Source organism: Canis lupus, chromosome 5 (genome assembly GCF_011100685.1).
Source record: "Canis lupus familiaris isolate Mischka breed German Shepherd chromosome 5, alternate assembly UU_Cfam_GSD_1.0, whole genome shotgun sequence".
Taxonomy (NCBI): Eukaryota; Metazoa; Chordata; class Mammalia; order Carnivora; family Canidae; genus Canis; species Canis lupus.
This window is the reverse complement of record NC_049226.1, coordinates 65,062,491-65,084,141: the sequence shown is the minus strand read 5'-3', so window position 1 is coordinate 65,084,141 and position 21,651 is coordinate 65,062,491. Positions and strand designations below refer to the sequence as shown.

At 59.4% G+C, this 21,651-nt stretch overlaps 1 protein-coding gene and 1 long non-coding RNA gene across 5 annotated transcripts in view; one reads left to right on the top strand and one right to left on the bottom strand.

The window, feature by feature from the left end:
- Nucleotides 1-15,787, bottom strand: part of PIEZO1 (piezo type mechanosensitive ion channel component 1) — a 56,056-nt gene extending 40,269 nt beyond the window's left edge. For all 4 annotated transcript variants that reach the window (XM_038538060.1, XM_038538061.1, XM_038538063.1 and 1 more), the window contains exon 1: nucleotides 15,587-15,787. In XM_038538060.1, coding sequence (XP_038393988.1) covers nucleotides 15,587-15,650 — 64 coding nt within the window. In that variant the 5' untranslated portion in view covers nucleotides 15,651-15,787. The remainder of the gene's footprint in view (nucleotides 1-15,586) is intronic.
- LOC102151626 lies at nucleotides 10,250-11,793 on the top strand. Its single transcript, XR_005359916.1, has 3 exons — nucleotides 10,250-10,391; nucleotides 11,092-11,295; nucleotides 11,508-11,793. It is a non-coding gene; the product is annotated as an uncharacterized LOC102151626 (long non-coding RNA).
- Nucleotides 15,788-21,651: the final 5,864 nt, after the last annotated feature.

Here is a 21,651-nt window from a genome sequence, read left to right as displayed (position 1 = left end):
CAGCTTTCTGTTCCTGCCATGTGGAGCCCCCACTCCTTTGGCCTCAGGCAGCCGTCCTGAAGTCCCGGCAGTGAGGAACTGGCTGGCTCGTGTCCACCGCCCTATCTCCAGGACGAAGACATTGTCCACTCTACTGCAGCAGGCGGGGCTTTGGAGGAGCTTCTGGGCCACTGTTAAGTGGTGAATCTGGTGGCCACCCTCAGGGCCAGGGCTACCCTTCCAAACATGGGGGTCTGCCCCAAGCAGGCCAAGTGCTCAATCTCCCCAGCCATAAGTCCAGGACTCGGGGTTGGGGTGCTGACTCAGAACCTCACCCTTGTGACTCAGCCAGCCCACAGCACCCTGAGTCTCAGCCTCTCCAGTCTGGCTTGTGCAAACGGGCAGCCGCAGAGCAGAGCCCGGTTGGCCCTGCTCTCTGGGGGCCCTTCCGAGCAAGAGGGAGGAATGCCACCCAGGCACCTCCCACTGGCAGGCCAGGCGGAGTCACTGGCCAGGTGGGGTAAGGGGACAAAGGCCCTCTGCAGGGCTGAGGGAATGTGGGGGCTGGGGGCGCTGGGTGTTTAGGGTGGTGGCGGTCCTCACCTGTGTCTTTATATGGGAGTCCCTAACCCTGGTTCCGCCTTCCCACTGTCTGCCTTTGTCTCCCTCTTAGAGAAATGGGTCGTTGGGCATTGGCCCCTTGACCCTTCCTCCCCAGCAAACATCCACCCCAGCACAGAGCCTACCCTCAGAAGGCACCCCACAAATAGCATGCAAGCCCCTTGCAGAGACAGTGTGAGGACCAGATGACAAGTGTTGCTGGGGGTGGCCTTGGCGAACCTGAGCTGCAATCTGCATTCTGGATCAGGCAGGAGGTCAGGGGACCTGTCAGAGAGCCCGGGGGTGTGATGAGAGATACGTCCTGAGCCAACCAGCACAGTGCACCGTCCGGGGACCAGCCTTTGTAACGGGCCGGGCTGGGTGTGGTGGCTTCTGCATCAACCTGGGGAAGCTGTTTCACATTTAAATCCATTGACTGTAAGCAAAGCAGATGACCCTCCATGAGCCAACCGGATGAACCGAGCAGAGGAGGCTCCTGGGAAAGAAGGAATCTCTGGGGCTGCCCTGTGGAATGTGGACTCAGGATTGCAACATCCACCCTTGCCTGAATTCCCTGCCTGCCTCGGGAGCCCGGGCCTGTCACAGACGCCTTCCTTGCTCCCCCATGTGTGTGCGTGTGCATGTATACAGCTTCCAATGGAGGATGACCTACGCATCCTGGTCCCTCTGGCCCCACTGCTCTGACTGCCCCACCAGTGCGGAGCTTCTAGGCTGGCTCTACAGCCCAGACCCAGGTGGCTGCAGGCCTGGGAGGACAGGCTGCCAGAGGCCCCGCGTGTCCTCTGGAAATTCAACAAGCTCATGATATGAGCAAGGGAAAAATCAACATGGTCTGCTCCCAACAAGCAGCCTGGCCCCACACAGAAGAGCAGCCCCGGGGGCATCGAGGCACGGGGAGGCACGGGGCTCTGTCCCCTGCTCACGTGAGGTGCCCTGAACAGCACACCCAACACTCACTTCCCTGTCCTCCACTCTGAGGTTTGGACGCAGAGCAGCGCAGAAGGCAATAAACACCTGCTTCCAAGCCTCACGCCTGCATGTCCTCTGCCGTCGGAGATTTTACAGGGTCCGCGATGCTAAGCTGACTCAGCTCACCTCCCTGCGATCCCACTCCCTCCTCTAGGATTTCAGGATATCCTTCTAGAAAGAGCCACTTCTGAGCTCCGGAATCCATCCAGGGTCACTTCCAAGAGGGCATTCAGGCCTGCAGCTGTGGTCTGTCTGGGGCAGGAAAGAACAAAAGGAGGTGCGAGGCCAGGCCTCCTGCAAGCCCATCTGGGCCATCCCTGAGTTCCCAAGAGAATGAAGCCAGAGGCCCTACTGGCGGCTGAGGGCGCAGAGGCCCACACAGCCCTGCCCTTCTGCTTCCTGAGGCGTGAAGCCCAGGCCTCCCTGGAAAGCCCCCACCCCCCACATCTCAGGTCCCCACCAAGTGCCAAGCACCACGTGTGCCAGCAGCTCAGCCAAGGCAGGGCCGCCCTTCCAACACAAGCCCTCGGTGGAGAGAGGCCCTGCTGCTGCCCGCTCACAGAAGGGAAGTCACAGCCCAAGATCACTCCGCCAGTGAGTGACACACCAGGCTGGACCCGCCCCTCCCAACTGAGCTGTGGGCAGCCTGCCTCAGGACCCAGCTCCCCACCGCACTGGTGACAGGTGTGCCCTCACCCCTGGCCCAGCTCCCCCCGACCTCCTCAGTTCCACAGGCTCTCCAGACCAAGGTCTGAAGCACCATGCCATCGTGGGCAGCCCCGCCAAGCCAAGGGCCACGGTCAGCGCTGGCTCCTGGTGATGGAACACAGTCCCCAGAACTGATTAAGCAGTCACTTTGAGAGCAGAGAGTGCAGCTCCTCACGCCCTGGGGGAGATGGCGGGTGGGGACAGGGCTGGCCTGGCCAGCGCTATATGTTCAGTTCCTGGAAAAAGAGGGACGCGCTGCCGGCTCGCCCACTGCATCCTGTTTTTATGGAAACTAATCTAATTCCTAACAGTGCAGCAAGCAGCAGACACCCAAGGGGGTCTTGGGAGGCCATGGAGAGGGGGCCTGGGAGGCAGGAGGGCTCAGTCAGTCTGGCTGGTGGAGCCAGCTGCCCTCGGCCAGCTCCACTTCCCAGGGTCAGAGCCTCGACCCCAGGGGAGGCTTGGGGACAAAGGGCCCTTCCCGGCAGTGAGGAACTGGCTGGCTCATGTCCACCCCCCTATCTCAGCTGGACCCTGTTCCAGGATGGTTGTCCAGGGGCCGCTGTTCCCTTGAGGCTGCCACCCACAATGGGCAGGTCAGAAAGGACCAGAGTTGCCACTACCTTCGAGGACCTGGTCCTGACCTGGCAGCCTGGCGGCATCAGGCCTTGGCCAGAAGCTACCCCTGAGTCTGCACGCTGTACAGCGGGGACGCTGACCCCACCCACCCGGGAATTGGCCTGTGTGACGCCAGTGTACTGCCATGGGCATGGTACTAGTATCGGCTGACTCTCATGCTATGATACCAGCAGGCTTTTCTCTGTTAACACAAAGCTTGCTGGAGCCTGACAGCGACGCCAGGTCTGGGAGACTCAAGCTACCTGTGCAAAGCTGTGAGGCCCTGGCCCCAAGCAGGCCTACTGCCACCTGCTCGCTCCTGTTCCTAAAGGTCAGGGCTGAGCCCTGAGACCCCATAGGCTCCAAGTGGCAGGAAGGACAAGGTCTCAAGGGCATGAGGCCAGGCCCACCCCCAGGCTGCTGTGTCCCCCGGGTCCCCACTGACACACAGAAGGGCCACATGGCTCAAGCGCACCTCCTCTAGCTGCTGCCACTGACGGCGAGAAACCACTGAGGCCCGGAGAAGCCTAGTGTGGGGGCCTGCCCTCTCTTCTCTCCGTCCTGGGCACCTGCAGGTCTGCAGAAACCTCTCCTCATGCCTCCCCCACGGTGTCCCTCCCACCGAGAGGCCCCCAAGGCCAGGGACATTCCCACCCACAAGCACACATGATGTCCACTGGCTGGGGTCCCACCCCACCTACTCTGCCGGCCAAAAGGCACAATTCTGTCCTCGCAGCCTGGGTCTGGTGGGGCCCTGTGAGAGCCTGACAGGGACCTGCACGGGCACCATGGGGACAGCCTGGCACCCATCCCCACTGAACCATCTCCTGGTCCCCTGATGCCAGCCACACACATGCTTCTCTGACCAGGCATGAGGCCAGAGCCAGCTTCCAGCGGCGGGACTTGGAACTTCATCCTCTTCAAGCTGAATCTCTGGCTGGTCCCTGAGAGGATGCATGAGAATGGGTGGCCCTGGGGCGGTGGCTGGAGGGCCACTGTCATGCTCCTTCCATCACCAACTCCAACCTGAGAGCAGGGAGTGGTCTCCAGAGGCCAAGCTCTCTGCCCTGGAGCTTCACAGGCATTCTCCTTCTGGGGGCGGGGGGGGGGGGGGGGGTGGCACGGAGGGGCCACCGGAAGCCTCCCTTGTAAGGGGATGGGAGAGGTAGCTGCCAGCACAGGCGCCCTCCAGCCACAAGCAAGGGCTCCGGGTGAGGACAGTGACATGCCTGCCCCAACCACTCCCCTCCACCCTGGGTCACCTGCATTCCGGGCTGGGAAGGACCCTCCTTCTGGCAGCCCAAACATCAGCCATGACATGCATCTGCTGCTGTCCTGCAGGAGTGCCCAGCAGCCCATGACTCAGCCCAATCCAGCAGGTTCCACTGTCCCCACCCATGGGGGCCTGCAGCTCAGCATCTTCCCCCCACCAGCCACCACCTCGGCTTTGGGACATCACCGTGCTGCCCTAGATTCCTCCCCGGTGAGAGCGCAGATGTGCTTTGAGGAGCTCCCTAATTAGAGCGCTCTGTGGCATGCCATGCCGGTGGTGGCCAGTGGCCGCAGGTGCAGCCCTCCCACCTCGGGACCAGCTGATTCAGATTCCTTATCAGCGCAGCCTGAGGCGGCACCCTCCTTGCCTCTCAGATCAACTTCACAAGGTCCCTTAGCCCACACCACCTGGCGGGTCACCCGGAGGGCCACGAGGCTAAGCAGGGCAGGTGCTCTTCTTATGACTGGGACATAGAGAGGCCCCCGGATGGAAGGGCCCGCCTGCGACACACTGGGAGGTATGTCCTACTTCTGCAGGCGCGGAGCTCGCGGCTGTCCAAAGCTGCTCCAAAGAGGTGGTGTAACTCATCCCAGGGCGCCCAGCAGCTGGGTCTGGGGGACCCGCGTGCAGAAGCTTCTGCCCATGCTTTCCCGTCCGTCTCCCACACATGGCCTCGCAAACCTCCAGGTCTGGGGACTCTCGCTACCTGGCAGCCACGGAACACAGGGGCACACACCCACACTTGAGCCTGAGTGCCAGCACGGCTGCAGCTGCGAGAGCCCCAGGGACGGCATTCAGGACATGGCAGAGGTCATGAGGTCCCAAGGCTACCCCAGCAGGCCCCCCATTCTCCGGGCACATAGAGTGGGGCCACTCCCTGCAAGGCCACTGGTAAGACCAAACCGCTACAGCCGAGGCCCTGGGGTCCAGCACCTCGTGTCTCCGCGGCCAACATCATCACATGTGGATGTCCCTGACCCCAGCATGGTGGCCAGCAAGGAAGCTGGGGACAAGCCCTGTTGCCCAGTGGCCCGGACAGCTGCGTGCACTCATGTGACCCTGCTGCCAGCAGGTGCCACCACCGAGGACAATTTGATGAGGACACTGCCCCCAGTTGCAATAACTGCCAGACAGCCTGCCAACACTGCATGCCCTGGAAGCCCCCCGGCCAGAGAGAGCACAGTGCTTGGGCTTCCTTCCCGGCAAACAGTCACCGTGCCCCCCCACCTTCTCGAGGGGACGACCCCTCTCTGTCCACAACCTCAAGTCACCCTGGGCAAAGGTGGAGCCACTGAGGCCACCCTGCTGGAACCCACCTGCTGCTGGCCTATACCCTGGGCAGCACCGGCCTCCCCACAGGGGCCACTTCATCTCAACACCACCGCAGGGCCTCCTCCCCACCCCAAGACACAAGATGGGCACAATGGCTCCTGGCCCCTCGGGATGCCCAGAGCATCCATCAGGCTCCGGAAAATGGCACAGCCTGTCCAGCCCCTAGCGTGTCTGGCCTCCTCTGGAGTCCTCTCTCTGCCTCGGGACCCAGGGTCTCCTAGATTCCAAGGGATGTGTCCCCTGTGGCCCTGGCACAGGACTCAGCTCCTGACCTTGTCCCTTGCTTTTCACACAGGGGTCTGGGGATCCTGACTGAGTGGACAGCGTGCCCTCTGACAACAGAGGGCGGGGACCATGGGGCAAGAGAGCACAGGAGAAGACGGGCAGGGGGTCAAGTGAGTGGAGTACAGACCCCCTCAGAGGACAGGATGGATGGACAGGTGCTGCCTCCATGAGGAGAGGAGGGCCTCAGGCACAGGACATAGGGATACAGGGCCCAGGGCTCCCCTTCTCCCCCCCAGGGTCCAGGATCCCATGTGGAACAGCCTCCCAGCCAGACGACACCCCCACATGTTGCTTCCGTGGTGGCTGGGGTCATCCTCAGGAGGTCCACCCGCCCCTTGAAGCAGGACAGTCTTTGCCAAGGTGAGAGTAATAAGCAGAGTGCCCACTGCCAAAGGACTGGGGCTGCCTGGCCCTGAGGCTCCCCATGGGACCTCTGAGCCCCTGTCCCTGGATCACCACCTACACCAGCGAGTGCCCCCATGTTCCCCCATACTGCTGAGGCCCTGCTTCTGACCTTCAGAGATTAGGGCCCATCCCAGCCACCTCGCTCTGGGCTACCAAGATGTGCCTGGTGATAAGGTCCAGGACACAGTTTCTGAGGCAGGACAGGAAGTGTCACCACACAGGGCTCAGGAATCAGGGGGTGGCTGTGACCCCAGACACCTGGAGCTTCAGAGGGCAGCCTCGAAAAGTGTCCACGTGACAGGCGTCCAGAGCCTCTCCGTATGCGCCTCCTACGGCCCACACGACCGTGCTGGTCCAGGAGGCAGGAAAGGAAGCGGGAACTGGGGTGGGCCTGGGCAAGGACCTGCAGCCAGCTCATCTGCCAGGCGGGTGCTGAGAGCTCGAGGACATCATGAACACAGAGGCGGAGTCGGGGACTGGAGGACCTAGTGGGGCACACCAGATGCAACGTCTGTAGGCCCTGGGGCTGCCCAGACCTGGAGTCAGTGGTGCGACTCCAGGGACCTTATCCTGAGGGGAGACAGTTGGGAGAAGGAAAACATGCTGTGCACACAGGTGTTCGCTGTGTCCCAGAACAATGGGGGACAATGGAGCAGGAGGCCCACCAGCAGATGAAAGAAACCCACTTCACCCAACAGACAGCCCAGGGGAGGCCGGGCTGACCAGAGTCCCAGCCATGTCCAGCCCCAGGACAACAGCAGGTGACAGCAGGCAGTCTCCGGAAGACTGTGGGTCAGAGGCCCTGGGGGGAGAGGTCTGAGCAGGAGGCCGGGGATGAACAGGAGGTGCCCCAGAAGGAGTGGAGGATCTAGTCAGAGCTCAAGGTTGCCAGGCAGGACACACCAAGAAGCCTGCCAAGTGCCAGCACCCAGGCTGCAGTCACAGCACACCGGGCAGAGGAGGGTGTGGTGGTGGGAAGGCGACCCCATAAACACAGTACATGACAAGCTAACGGGACTTGGAATTATGGTTGCCTACTCCTGATTAGACACTTAAGAAAAGGATTAGAGAGGGGCCCAGGTGGCTCAGTGGTTGAGCATCTGCCTTTGACTCAGGTAATGATCTCTGGGTCCTGGGATCAAGACCACATCGGGCTCCCTGCTGAGGGGTGGTGTGAGTCTGCTTCTCCCTCTCCCTCTGCCCCTTCCCCTGCTGTGCTCACTTTCTGTCAAATAAATAAACAAGATCTTTAAAAAAAAAAAAAAAAAAAAGATTAGAGACACCTAGGTGGCTCAGTGGTGGAGCATTTGCCTTTGGCTCAGGACGTGATCCTGGAGTTCCAGGATCGAGACACGCATCAGGCTCCTGCATGGAGCTTGCTTCTCCCTCTGCCTATGTCTCTGCCTCTCTCTGTATCTCTCATAAATAAATAAATAAAATCCTTTTTAAAAAAATAAAAGATTATGGGATCCCTGGGTGGCGCAGCGGTTTGGCGCCTGACTTTGGCCCAGGGCGCGATCCTGGAGACCTGGGATCGAATCCCACGTCGGGCTCCCGGTGCATGGAGCCTGCTTCTCCCTCTGCCTGTGTCTCTGCCTCTCTCTCTCTCTCTCTCTGTGTGACTATCATAAATAAATAAAAATTTTTAAAAAATAAATAAATAAATAAAAATAAAAGATTAGAATCGGCAAGCCAAAAGCAAGAAAACATTTGCAGTACACATAGCTGATAAAAAGTTTAGAATCTAGACCCAAAAAGAACGCCCATGAATCAAAAATAAAGACCTGCAACAACGTTTCTAAGCAGATAACTTTTAGAGGCACATCACAAGAGATATCGCATGTGATGAGCATCACTTGGTGTGAGTGTGATGCAGACAGACCGAGGAGACCCAGGAGACACTTCACACCCAGATTGGCTGCCACAGGAGCCCCGCTTAGGCACAGGAGCGTGCAAGGTAGGTGGAAGTTGCAGGGGGCATCGGGGGGGGGGGGGGGGACACTGAGCCAGAGACATGACACAGGGGTTTGTGCCCAAACGACCTGTCAGCTGGAGGGGCGGCCGGATAAGCTCAGGGACAAGGCCACGGAGCAAGGTCTGGGGCAGGTGCAGATGGAGGGCTGGCAGGTTGGGAGGGGCTGGGGAGCTGCCACTTGGGGACGTTTGCACTGGCAAAGGTGGCATGCCAGCGCAGACCGATGGCATCTGCAATGTCCAGCAGATGGCACAGGTGCAAGCCCGCAGGGGAGCCAGCACCTCAGCATGGTGTCCTCTGCTCCTCTGGGGGACAGCATGAGAGCACCTCCTCTCTGCCACAGGACACAGACCTGCCTTGGGACAAAGCCTGGCCCTCTGGAGTGCCCCCTAGGAGCTGTGAGCCAGCCCACCGCATGTAGGAAAGGACAAGCAGCGGGTGGCTCAGTGGGCACCGAAATGGGCTGCTGTTTCCCATTAAAAGCTCCCTTTAGGGGTGCCTGGGTGGCTCCGATGGTTAAGTGTCTGACTCTTGATTTGGGCTCAAATCCCGACCTCAGGGTCTTGGGACCACTCTGAAGGGAAACTGCCTGAGATTCTCTCTTCTTCCCTCGGTCCCTCCCCCAGCTGGAGCACTTGCACACTCGCCAGCATGCTCTCTCTCTCTGATACATAAATAAATCCTAAACAAAAAAATAATAAAACTGGCTTTAATGTTGTTACGGTGATGTGTCTCAGCGGTGTTTCAGGCATAAAGAGAAATCAGATACACGAGTGAGGAGGACAGGAGCAGAACAGGCTGATGGGCCGGGCCCTACAGCTTGTCCCCGGGGGCGGGCTGCCTGCCTGGGGACCCCCCGACCGGGTCCTCTCCTGCTTTGCCCTGTCCCCACAGCGAGCACGGCAAGGGGGAGGGACAGACCAGCTCCCACATGGGCGCCGTGGGGCGGGCTGGCGGGCTGAAGAGCGCCCAGGCCTCCAGGCCCCCGTGTGGGGCGGCTCCTCCCTAGCGGCGGGCTCTGAGGCCACTGCAGCCACCCCTCCGCTGGCAAAGGAAACCACAGGAGGTGGCTGAGGCAGCCGGGCTCCCTTTAGCCTGAACGCGAGGAAGGAGAAGTGGCCCTGACTATATATACTCATGGAGAAAAACAGCGCGCAGATCGGGCCTGGTAAACAGCTGGCCCGTTATGGGGAGCCTAAAAATACCCCCCTATAATTATGTTATTAAAACACACCAGAAACATCGACCCACCCCACTGAGCACAGTCCCCGCGAGACGCTGCAGGGAAGCAGGAGGACACCCACGTCGGTCTGAGGGTGCCCTGGCGTCACCCGGGGCCTGGCCCGGCCAGGACAGCTGCCTGGTCGCGCGGGGTGGCTCTCACGTCCCCAAGTGGGTGGTGGCTTCCCCTCGGGCTGAGGGGAGCCGTTCCGTCTCAGCCTCATCTATCTGCTCCCGGACAAAAGGGGAAGCTTCTCGGCTTCCATTCCCAAGAGACACTCGTACTCGAGGACAGCAGCAGCGTGACCCTAGACACCCAGGAGCCACGGTAACTCAGAGACCCCTTCACTGACAATGGCAGGGGAGACTGAGGCCTCCAGGGTGCATCTGTTTATGCTAGAACAGGAGCACACAGCCTGGGGCCTTCCTTCCAGAGCACCGGGCGACAGGTTCAGAGAATTAAGGAGGACGCGTCAACATATCTGAGCACAACATCACTGTTTCATGGAAAGTACTCATATATTACTCGTGTAATTAAAAGTAAACAGAAGGGGCAGCCCAGGTGGCTCAGCAGTTTAGTGCCACCTTCGGCCCAGGACCTGATCCTGGAGACCCTGGATCAAGTCCCACATCGGGCTCCCTGCATGGAGCCTGCTTCTCCCTCTGCCTGTGTCTCTGCCTCTCTCTTGCTGGCTCGCTCTCTCTCTCTCTGTCTCATGAATAAATAAATAAAATCTTTAAAAGATTTAAAAAATAAAATAAAAGTAAACAGAAAATCAAAGCAGGAAGCCTCCACCCCAACTGTCCACCCAGCCCCTTCCTGCACGCCTCCCGCCCCCACCTGTCACCCTTGAGGGATTAGTGCCCCATCCAGATAGGGGCCCCCAGCCTGGCCGCCAGCTTCTGTCCTTGCCAGGTGCTCCGCTGTGCCTCCAGCCTGCCCGGCTCATGCCCAGCCTGGACTTTGCTCTACGTGACACTACGGGGGACGCGGCACTGTGGGAGGTATGTGGGGACTCCTGCATGGTGGCTTCGCTGCATGGCTTTCCTCCCACCCGTCCCTTGCACAGTGCCTCGCGAACACACCCAACAAGGCACTTAGAGACCAAAGCACCGGGAGCCGTGGGATCCCAGATGACCCTCTGCAGCAGAGGAGGCATGGCCTGTGAGAAGGGGAGAGGAATGAACCCCAGCGCCCTTGCCCACATCCACCACCATTAGCACCAAAACAGAGCTCAGGCTCTTGGCTCCTGCCCAGGGCTCTGTCCCACGAGATCTGGATAAGAGAACACTTGAATGAATTCGGGAAACACTCCAGAATCTGTGTGGGTGGGTGGAGCGTATGGTGGCCGGGGCAGGGGGGGTGGGAGGAACAAGCTGCAGAGACCCTCCATTCCTTGGCCCACTGGGCACACACCTCCCCCTCCCTGGGAACTGACGGCGGCTGACAGGGCAACCCTGTGTGCCCGGGATCCCAGGCCTGGGGACCCCTTCCACTCAGCTCCCCAGACACCTGGCCTGGCTGCTGACCACCAGCACTTAGGCCTGAAGTGCCGGCACATCTGGGAAAGCGCTCTGGGGCTCCTGGCCCACCGGGACTGTGTGTGGGAGGGCTGGCCACCTCCTGCTCCCATCCAGAGCCCTAGACACCACAGAGATTAGAGACCTGGAAGCCGCCTTCAAACTTTTATTATCTCGTTTACAGGCCGCCGGGAGAGTGGTGAGGGCCTGACAAGTTCATTCAGAGCAGGACACAAACCCCTCCAGCAAAGTCAGCTACGCCTCTCAGAGACCTGTCACCCCACGTTCCCATACAGGTAACATCATGCCAGCAGGTGTGGGCTCACCTGCTCTAGGACAAGAAACGCTTCATCCCTAGCTTCATCACTTCCTACCTGCATGATCTCAGGTGAGTAAATTAAGTTCCCCACCCACTGGGTTCCTCCTGGAGAAAACAAGCTAAACTCGGAGAAGTTCAAAGGTCAGGATCCAGACAGAGCTCAGGTGTAGAGCAGTGGTCCTGCCCTGCCCCGCCCACCTCCCCAGAAGGCTTCAAGCTAAGCAGGACAGGCAGCCAGCCACCCTGCTCCGCCTCTCCCTACCCCCACCCCTGCCCCGCAGGAAAAGCAGGAGGCAGACACTCGCCATGGATCTACTGTACGGCAGATGCGTGCTGCCTTATTAATTGCTTCTGGAATGCTTGAAGTCTTTACCACGAAGAAGTACACAAGTGCTTTGAGAACCAGAAGGAAGAAGATCTACATTAAAATAAGAACCCACGTGGGGCACCTGGGTGGCTCAGTCAGTTGGATTTCGGATCTCGGGGTCCTGGGATAGGGCCCTTCCGCGTGGGCTCTGTGCTCAGTGGGGCATCAGCTTGTCCCGCTGCCCCTCCCCCTGCTTGCTTACTCTCTCTAACAAATAAATAAAATCTTAAAAAGAATCTACATAAATAACGTCTACGTGTTTCTAAAATAGGTAACACAGAAAAGACCAACATTTTGTTGCACTGTAAGATGAAGGGGGTTTCTGAGGACCAGAGTGGTCAGGAATGGCATTCTGTAAGAGGAGGCTCACAGTAGGCCCTGAAGACACTGGTGGCAGAGGAAGGGGCATCCACTGCCCTCTGGGGGGCTGGCCCCATGTCAGGACCCCAGCACAGGAGGCTGTCCCTGAGGCTGTGCTCAGAGCTGCTGGGCCCATCAAGGTGGAGGCGAGAAGGCTCGCCCCTCTTTCCCTTCATCTCTGAGCACAGGAGCAAATTTAGTGCTCTGTCAGAACAGGAGACACCGCCCAGGAAGCAGCCCTGGGGCCAGGATCTGAGCCCGGGGACTCCTCCCACCCCCAGAGAAGACACTTCCTCTGCAGGACCCTTCCTGGCCAACGTGGGGCTCTCTAGGTCCTGCTCCTAGTGCGGTGACCACAGGTGGCCCGTCATCAGCTCCTCGGTGGGCCCTGCCCCTCCCTCAACAGGCACACAAGTGTACACGCACACCTGGGAGCCTATCCACCAGACTCCTCAGGCCTACTGACTCACTCCATCTTCCCAGGGGCCTCAGAGAGGCAGTGTCTATCTCCAGCTCCGTGGCCACCCGGGTGTGGGTGCACCTGAAGAGCACGGCCCCGGGATGAGACAATCCCAGGCTCCATGCTGGCCTGAAGCACAGAGCCAGCCCCCACACCCCCTCTCCCCTTTCCCCCAGTTGGCAAATCCATCCTCCCACTGCCTTCCTGTCTGATCACAAGGGCGTCAGATGGTAATGATGAAGAGAAGGAAGTGCCCATTCTACACGGTAACACTTCTCAGTGACAGTGTGGCACAGGTGATACCCCAGGCACAGCGGGAGTCCCACAGGGAGAAGCCATACTGCCACAGCACATGGGTTTCCCGTAGTCGGTGACAGTTACCAAGCTGTACCCACCTCCTCTCAGACCACGATGGGAATTTTCTGGCCACCCCTGGTAGGTCAAGAGTCGGGAGGTATGGCCTATTCTCTGGGAATCACAAACTGTGCTGCCCAGACATCTCCCTAGAAGTTTCCAGCTCTGGGTCTTCTCCCCCCAGGGCTCAGGGATGATGAGGACAGGGGTGGGGTGGGGTGGGGTGGGGGGGTGATCATCTGAGGCCAGCATCCCTGCTGGAGAGTCTCTGCCAAGGTACAGTCGGGCTGTTCGGGGAGTGGCCTGGGGTAATTGAGGGGCACTCCGATGACTCAAGCCCTCCCCACGGCTGCCGCCTGGGCCCGCACCGGGCACCCATGACTAATATCCAAACGCCTCCTCCAGCATCCACACGCTTGCCTCCAAAACACTGCAGAGCTAGCCATTTCTAGCCCAAGCCTATCACAGAATGAGGAGGTCCACAGAGAGCCGCAGAGCCAATGGCTCCAGCCGGGCAGCTGGGCCTGACCATCAGCGGGACAGCAGGAGGGTCCCCTGGGAGCTGCCCACGCCCAGGACGGGAGAGCCAGCCCAAGTCTCAGGTGTCACCGCCCGGCTCTCCATCAGATCCACACCAGCCTCTCCCAGAGCCGAAGAAAAACACCAAAGCCCAAGCCCTACAACTGGGCACAGAACGAGTGTGAGGCATGACCTGGGCCTCAGGTTTTTTTTAAAAACAAACAAAAAAAAAAACAAAAACAGACTATTTGGAGGGCAGTTTTAGGTTTACAGGAAAACTGAGAAAAGGATATAGTGAACTCATCATCAGTAGCTGAAAAACTCCCAGGTGACTACAGGATGGCCCAGGTGGGAGCCCTGCACCAACAGAAGCATCCAGAGAACAAGAGCGCTCCCTGTCACCCACACAGCCACCAGCCAGGAGCCCGAGGACCCAGGAGCCCTGACTCACTAGCAAGCCAACAAACTCTGGCCCTTGGGCCCACTCTGGCTCTACCACCTGTTTTGGTACAGCCCGCAAGCTATGAACAGTTTTTACATGTTTTAACGGTCGGAAAGAATATCAGAAAAGTTCACGATGTGAAAATATTTACTATTTGGCTTGTTACAGGAAAAGTCTGCCCTCCTGCACCAGGAGACTCCACCACCTGCAGGGAGGTGCGTCCTACAGGAAGGGCCCTCGCCTCCACAGTACCCCCCCACAACGGGTTCCCTTCCCACCCGCGAGACCAGGCTGAAGCCACAGGTGCGTAGCACAGCAGTCAGAAGTAAACCTGGCCTTCCAGAAGCTTACCTGTTTACACACACACACACACACACACACACACAGAGCCCCCTCCAGCTAGGTCTAGTCTTCTTGTCTGTACATCTGGCTTTCTAGAGGCAAGAGGAGGAAAGCCAGTCAGTATGATGTCCAGTCCAGGTGACCCTGCACGCTCCCCTGAGCTGATCCCAGGCTGCCCTGTCCACACAGGGCTGACTCAAACTCTCCTCTCCGACCTCAATGGTTTCCATTGATTCCTGTCCTGAAAATTTCCTTCTTTCACCATCTTTCTCTGTTACAAATCAAAACAGAGTCTGTTTGGGAGCCAAAATGCAGGCCTCTCTGGCTCCCGCACATTCCTGGTCCCCAGGGAAGCTCGCTGCTACCTATAACAGGGATTGGCAGAGGCCCACCTTGAGGGACGCAAGAGGCCCTGGGAGGGCTTTCAGGATAAAAACACCCCCACCCACCTCGGTCTGACAGATTTCCACGTCACAGACAGACTTCCACAAGGCAAAGCATTCCACGTTTCCCTGAACCAATTTAATCAGACAGCTTTCCAGCTCACACCCGTGGGGCTGGTGCAGACAACCCCACGTGCAGGGGCTGAGGACCACGTGAAGCATTTCAGGAGTTCTGGGGTGCTCTCCCCTGGGCACAGAGAGGCCAGGAGGGCTGCAGAGGGGGAGGCCGCAGCAGCACCCAGCGTCCTGGGGACACTGATGAGCACCGCAGGCAGGAGACACTGAGGCCAGGGTTGAGGATCCCGGCTTTAATACCAAATCAGAGCCTTAGGGGATTCCTCCTCCAGCCCTGGACAGACCCTGAAGAGTCGACCAGGGCAGGGGAAGGGCGGGGAGGAGCCTAAAGTATCTTTCCCAAAGCACAGGCCTGCCCCAGGCCGCGGGGGTGGGGCCGGGCGAGTTGAGGGCACAGACCGATGTTAGTTCTGCTCTGGAGGCTCCAGATTAAACAGCTCCAGGCAGGAAGCCCGCCTTCTCCCAGATTGGTCAGGAAGTCATGATGCAAGTTTGCGCTTTTTTGTTTTTTGTTTTTGTTTTTTTTTTGTTTTTTGTTTAAACACGAAAGAGAGAAAAAGATTCGTGCCCCCTCCTCAGCCCTGCAGCCCTTCCCCGCGAGCAGAGCAGCCCCTCGGCGCCCCGACTCCCCCGCGTCCCCGCGGAGGCACCGGCTGCTGTCCGCGCGCTGACCGACCGGCCCCCGAGGGCGCCCGGCTGCCACCTCACCCCCCACCCCGCCGCCGCCCTCCAGGCCTGGCGCTGGGACGGAGCCTCGGCCTCCCGGCCTCCCGGCCTCCCCGCCTCCCCGGCCTCCCGGCCTCCCGGCCTCCCGGCCTCCCCGCCTCCCCGGCCTCCCGGCCTCCCCGGCCTCCCCGGCCTCCCCGCCTCCCCGGCGCTCTCATGCTCCTGGAATGCGGGCCGCGCGTCCCGGGGAGTCTGCTGGGGCGTCCGGCCGCGAAGTGGGGAGCGGGGCCGCAGCTCTCGCCGGGCCCCGACCCCCGCCCGCGCCCACTCACCAGCCAGGAGTGCCAAGGGCAGCAGCAGCCAGTAGAGGACGGCGCCGAGCACGTGCCGCTCCATGCCCGGGGGCCCGGGGTCTCGGTGCCGCCGCGGCGCTAAGGGGACATGGCGCACAGGGCGGGAGCCGCACGTGCCGCGGCCGGGACCCCCGAGCGCGTCCTCGTCCTCGTCCTCGTCCTCCGCCTCGCCCTCCGCCGCCGCCCGGGGCCCCCCAAGCCTGCTCCGGTGCCAGCCCTGCCCCGCGGCGGAGCGCAGCGCGCGGCTCTGGGCGGCTGGCGGAGGCCGAGCAGGGCCGGACCGCGGCTGGGCGGTGCGCTCCCGCCCCTCCGCCCGCCCGCAGGCCTTTATAAGCTCGGCCCCCGCCCTCCCGCCCCCCCGCCCCCCCCGCCCCGCGCGGCGTGCCCGCCCCCGAGCTGCCCCGACGGTCGGCGCGCCCGCGCCCCCCCGCGCCCCCCCGGCCCCCCCGGCCCCCCGCCCCCCGCGCGCCCCGGAGCCCCGAGAGGCCCCCCAGCCGAGAGGCGCCCCGGGCCAAGCGCGGAGGGGAGGCCGTCCGGCCCCGCGCTCCCCGGGCAGCACCCCACGCGCCACGGCGCCCCGCGTGGCCGGAGCGACTTTCGCTTTGCTGGTGTAGACGCGAGCGAGCAGCGCCCCCTGGGGACCGCGGGGTGGTCGCAGCCGCAGAACCGGGGCCACCTCCGCCCTCTCTGTCTGCCCTGATGGCTTTGCTTTAAGGAGCAGGGACAGCGGCCAGAGCCCTGCCTGGGCTGGAAAAGCCAGGGTCTGACCAGGGTGCGCCGGGCATGTCACCCAGACCATCTCACCTGGGCCTCTGCTGCCCTGGAGGTGAGCTGGACGGGACAAACAGCAGACCCCGCAGGAGGCCGCTGGACCCTGGCTTCTAGGTCCCAGACTGGGCCGCACAAGGGAATCAGCTGGGCGGTGGTTGTGGTTGGGGCCCAGAGAGCCTGTGGCCAGCACTGATCCACTCCACACCCACCTGCGGTTGCCAGCTGCCACCCAGGACAGACGTGCTGGGACACCTGAATGGCCCAGTCGGTAGCGCATGGACTCTTGGTTTCAGCTCAGGTCCGGATCTCAGGGTGGCAAGATCCAGCCCCACATGGGGATCTGTGCTGTGGAGTCAGCTGAAGACCCTGTCTCCCTCTCCCTCCCAATAGCTCCCTGACGCTCACTTGCTCGCTCTCAAATAAACACATCTTTTGAAAAGCAAGAAATGCAGACTTTCAAAAGTTTGTTGCTCAATATCAACTGGTTTTCTCTCTGCCTCTTCTACCTGCTTCATCTTGCCTCAATTCCTGCTGGCATTATGTCTGGCCCTATGAGACTTGTAGCCTTGGGGTCCTGCCCCAAGGCCAGACCCCCAAGGAAGCTGGGGATACGAGGTCCAGTGTTTGGGAGTCCCAGGACCCCCTGCAAGTGCTGGCCAGTCCTAGCCTCTGGTGGAGATAGCTGATGCCACCCTCACGGGAAGCCAGCATCTGGCCACCTAGGGTCATCCCTCGGCAGGGGTTGTAGCCAAGGTCTCAGAGCAGCATTAACATCAATAGAGATGACCAAAAGGCTAGCCCACATGGGTACCACCAGCTGCTGGCTCTGTGGCCCCAGGAGGCATCCCTCCTCCCATGCCTCCCAGACCAGCTACGAGATGGGGCCCCAAGCCGCAGAGCTGTGAAGATTGAAGAGACCACATCAGAGTAGACTGAGAAGGAACAATTGCTGTCTGTGCCCTCAGTTACCTCCATGGGCATTCTCCACCAGGCCATGGACTGGAGACCAGAGGGCAGATGGAGAGGAAGGCCCTCCCAGAGCAACAGCAGTGAGGAACCTGTAGAATAGACACAAGCTACCGTGAGGCCTCCCCTTGCCCTTTCCTCTGCCTGGCCTGCCCTTGGGGCAACCGTGGGGACAGGTGAGAGTGGGCATCCCCACACTCAGGACACTGATGTCCACCTTTACAGGCCTGGAAGGGACAGTCTGTAGGTTCAGTAGCCACAATCCCAACCACCAACACCCTCCTCACCTTCTCAGAGAGAACTCATGCCCCAGCACACCACCTTCTAGTGAAGTGTGCAGAGTTTCAGAAAGTAGACCCCTCCAAAGCAGAGGGGCAGGAGCAGGACCTCTGTGAGTCCTGGCTCACCACTGCCCTTCTCTGAGCTCTGCCCAAAAGAGTAAAATAAGAGGACTGAGGTCAAAAATCTCTGAGGGATCTCCACTCTGACATTAGAGGGTCTAAGGAATACTTGAAACCAGTGATTTTAAAATGTGTGCATAGATAGAAGACCAGAGTGGGTCCTCATCCCCCTCTAGTGCTTCAGGAGGACCAGTTCTTTCCCATACAGGGAGCATAAGATAACCTTGTTTGTATAAAGGGTTTAAATGCAAATAAAAGTTTAAAAACCACTCCCTGATGCTAAGTCCTTCTAAGGCTTAGGATATCAGGCTTTATTTTTTTTTAAGATTTTATTTATTCATGAGAGACACACAGAGAAAGGCAGACATAGGCAGAGGGAGAAGTGGACTCCCCTGTGAGAGCCCGATTCAGGACCCCGGGATCACGACCCGAGATGAAGGCAGACGCTCCAGCGCTGAGCCACCCAGGTGCCCTGGACACCAGGCTTTAGACCCTTTCCCAAGAGCAGGCTCTGAGGTGTGGGAGCAGGAGGACACAGAGAATGAGGATAAGGAGAGGGTGTCCCAGAGCAGGCAGGCCCAAAGCCCCCACACAGCTTTGGGGACCTGGCTCACTGTGCTCCTACCCTCCTACCAGGCTCCCAAACAGTGGCTGCAAAGAGAAGGGGAAGTCTGAGAACTTGCCCAGCAGATGTGCTCCCTAAGGAACACAAGGCATGTGTCCAAGAATAGCGAGTAGCAAGTAGCAAAAGATTGGACAAAATCTAACAATCCACCTGCAGGAGACACTAAATCATTACAGTGAGTCCTGCAGGGGAGCAACAGCTCTCTGCGTATCAGCATGAAACAATCTCTAGGATACAATATTACCCTGTGGAAAAAAGGCAGGGTATAGAGCCCAGGTCTACACTGCATCCCTGGAGTGTGAGGCAGGACAGAGACAAGAGGGAGAGAGCACAGGGGCGAAGCCAAGCTCTCAGGGTGGGAAAGAAACATACTGGTCACTGAAATAGTATTTTGCGCTATTTAGATTTTTTTGCTATATGCATACAGTATCACTGTTCACAAAATAAATTAAGCACAGTGGGGACAGATTCTCAGAAAAAGAACTTGCTGACCTGCCACCCTGCCAGGCATGGGAGCAGGAGTGTCTGAGCGTGCAGGTAAGGACACGTGGGCCAGAGGGGCAGTCATGGGTCACAGAACAGGCCAGGCTTTGAGTCCAGCTTTCCTGCTGTCCCACTGCCCCACAACCTAACAGTCCTACTAAGTTCATTGCTCTTGATCACATTAATAATTGAGTCTTGAAAGAGCAGGAGTGGTCAGTCCCCCGAGGGATCAAGGAAGGGCCAGGTTCTGCGTCATCGCAGGGGACTTGATCAGTCGGGCTTCACTTCTCCCCAAGAATAGCACCGTCCTTGTTAGCTGCCCACACTCAAACATGAATTTCAAGCGGAAACAAACCATGTGTCCACAAACAGATGAGTAGATAAAACGTGGCACATCCCACCCCCCACCCCCAGAACGTTATCCAGCCAGAAACAGCAGTGTAATGCTGGCCCACACCAGCGGATGACCCGGGGACACACAATGCCGAGCAAAGAGGTCAGACACAGATGACATACTGTGTGACTGCGTTTACCCCAACACCCAGGACAGACCGATTCATGGACACGGAACCTTGACAAGAAGTTCCCCAGGGAAGGAGGGGATGGGGAGTTATTAGTTAACGGGGCCAGCGTTCCTGTTTGGGATGGACAGAGTTCAGGAAATGCTGGTGGTGGTTGTGCAACCACGTGAATGTACTTAGTGCTGCCAACTTGGAAACTTAGGAGAGTGAAAATGATAAGTCTGATATTGTGGATTTCTACCCCAGAAACAGCCACCTGAAGAAACAGGCTCTTGGTTATGATGATCTCTGAGCAGCCCACCCTGAGTCTTCCTCCCACCTGGGAGGCTCCCCGGAGGCAACCACATTCTTTCCTCTGAATGTTTTTTTCCGGACTGCTGGCCAAAGATTTGACGAGCTTTGGGGAGCTATTTTATTTCCCCCAGAAGATTCCCACTCAGTTTCCCCTTTGCTGGAAGCTGAGAACAGGAACTGACCCCGAGGGAACCAGCACACAGCCCGCTCTGCAGAGGCTCGGATTCTCCGGGGGACTTGTCCACGTGGAGCACGGAGCCTCTCCTGCCCACCTGCCCACCCAGACTGGCCTGGACCCTGCACCCCTCCTGGCAACCCTGTGGCCCTGCTGCCTGGAAGCCCAGCATTCAGCCTTCTCCTTGCTCAGGATGTGGCCGGACCAGAGTCAGTGTCGACAGTGAGTTGGGTCTGGAGCTACCTCCTGGCCTCACGGGCCAAGGTGGAGCACATGATGCAGAAATGTGCCAACAGGTGCCCGTGGCCAGGAGCTCTTCGCAGATTTCTAGCAGGAATCAGGCAGGAACTGAAACCCACACCTGCTGCTGGGGAAGGTCACCTGATGAGTAATCGGTGTTTTCCACACGAACCCAACTTGGAGAGGTTGTCAGCAGTTTCCTTACCCCCATCTCAGCAGTCAAACCGCCTGCAGCTGGATGGGATGATGGGAGGCACTGGTGTCCCGTGTCCTCTGTGGTCGACAGGGTCATCAGGGCAAGAAGTGACTAGTGGCCCTGCTACACCTACACAGCCCACCCCACGTCAGCATCCACTGCCTGACCAGCTGTGCCTGCCCATGGGAAGGAGGCCTGTCCCTGGCAGCCAGGGGGACAGGGCGAAGAAGAGGGGTTGGCAGAGTGGCAGAGACTGTTGGCTGATCTCAGGGAGCATGGTCCTCCCTGGGAAAAGCGGTCATTTCCACCACCCAGAGGCTTTTAGGGGGAGGACGGGCTGTTAAAATTGTTTGGCCTCAGAACTTGTGAATGAAAGAGGAGGAAACCTGTCAAACGCTAGAGTGATCCCTTGTCTGGTGAGAGTGAGTAGCGCCACCTGGCCGCCACCTGGCGGTCCTCAGGGTGGGCCCCAGCCAGTGCCCCGTGCACACCGTGGACAGAAATGAAGAGTGAGAGAGACAGGCTGTCACCCCATCTCGAGATTGGGATCTGGGCCAGGGATCAGTAGCACACCCATGGTTTTAAATAAAACCACCAAGACTAGAGGGTTTCTAACACATTAACAAGCTGACCCTGGGGAAGAGGAGTGCCTGAGTCTGCAGCGCTTACCTGGCTGGAGGCCCTTACAGCAGGGAGGCTGGGCTGGCTGCGAGCTCTAGGGGCCTCCCCAGGTGGGGGCTTCATTCCTTCAAGGGATGCACTCCGTCACCCTGAGCTTGAGGCGGAGGCAGAGAAGACAAGAAGACACAGGCAGGTTGGCCCCTTCTAAATGCTCTGCTTCAGGGATCCCTGGATGGCTCAGGGTTTAGCGCCTGCCTTTGGCCCAGGCCGCGATCCTGGAGTCTTAGGATCGAGTCCCGCGTCAGGCTCCTGGCATGGCGTCTGCTTCTCCCTCTGCCTGTGTCTCTGCCTCTCTCTTTCTCTCTCTCTCTCATGAATAAATAAATAAAATCTTTAAAAAAAAAAATGCTCTGCTTCCCTCTGCTCACTGTGGGCAATTCTGAGACTTGCCCCCAGCGATACCATGAAGGAAGCGAGGGACAGCAATCCCAGGTGCCTGGACAGGACGGGCTCAGCAACCCACTCTCCAAACCGGGCCCAGGTGGGCACTGTGGGTCAGCGGCAGGCGGTCCTGGCCCTGGGGCAAGGCCTGGTTGTCCAGCCTGCCCTTGGTTCTCCTGGGCCTCCCAATCCTGCTGACTCACCCACCCTCACATGGGGGCCCGCTGGCTCTCCTGAGAGCCGGGTGGGAGCAGAAGGAGCAGTGCCCAGCCTGTGTGCACATGCGGCTGTCCCCTTCCCTGCCTGCAGT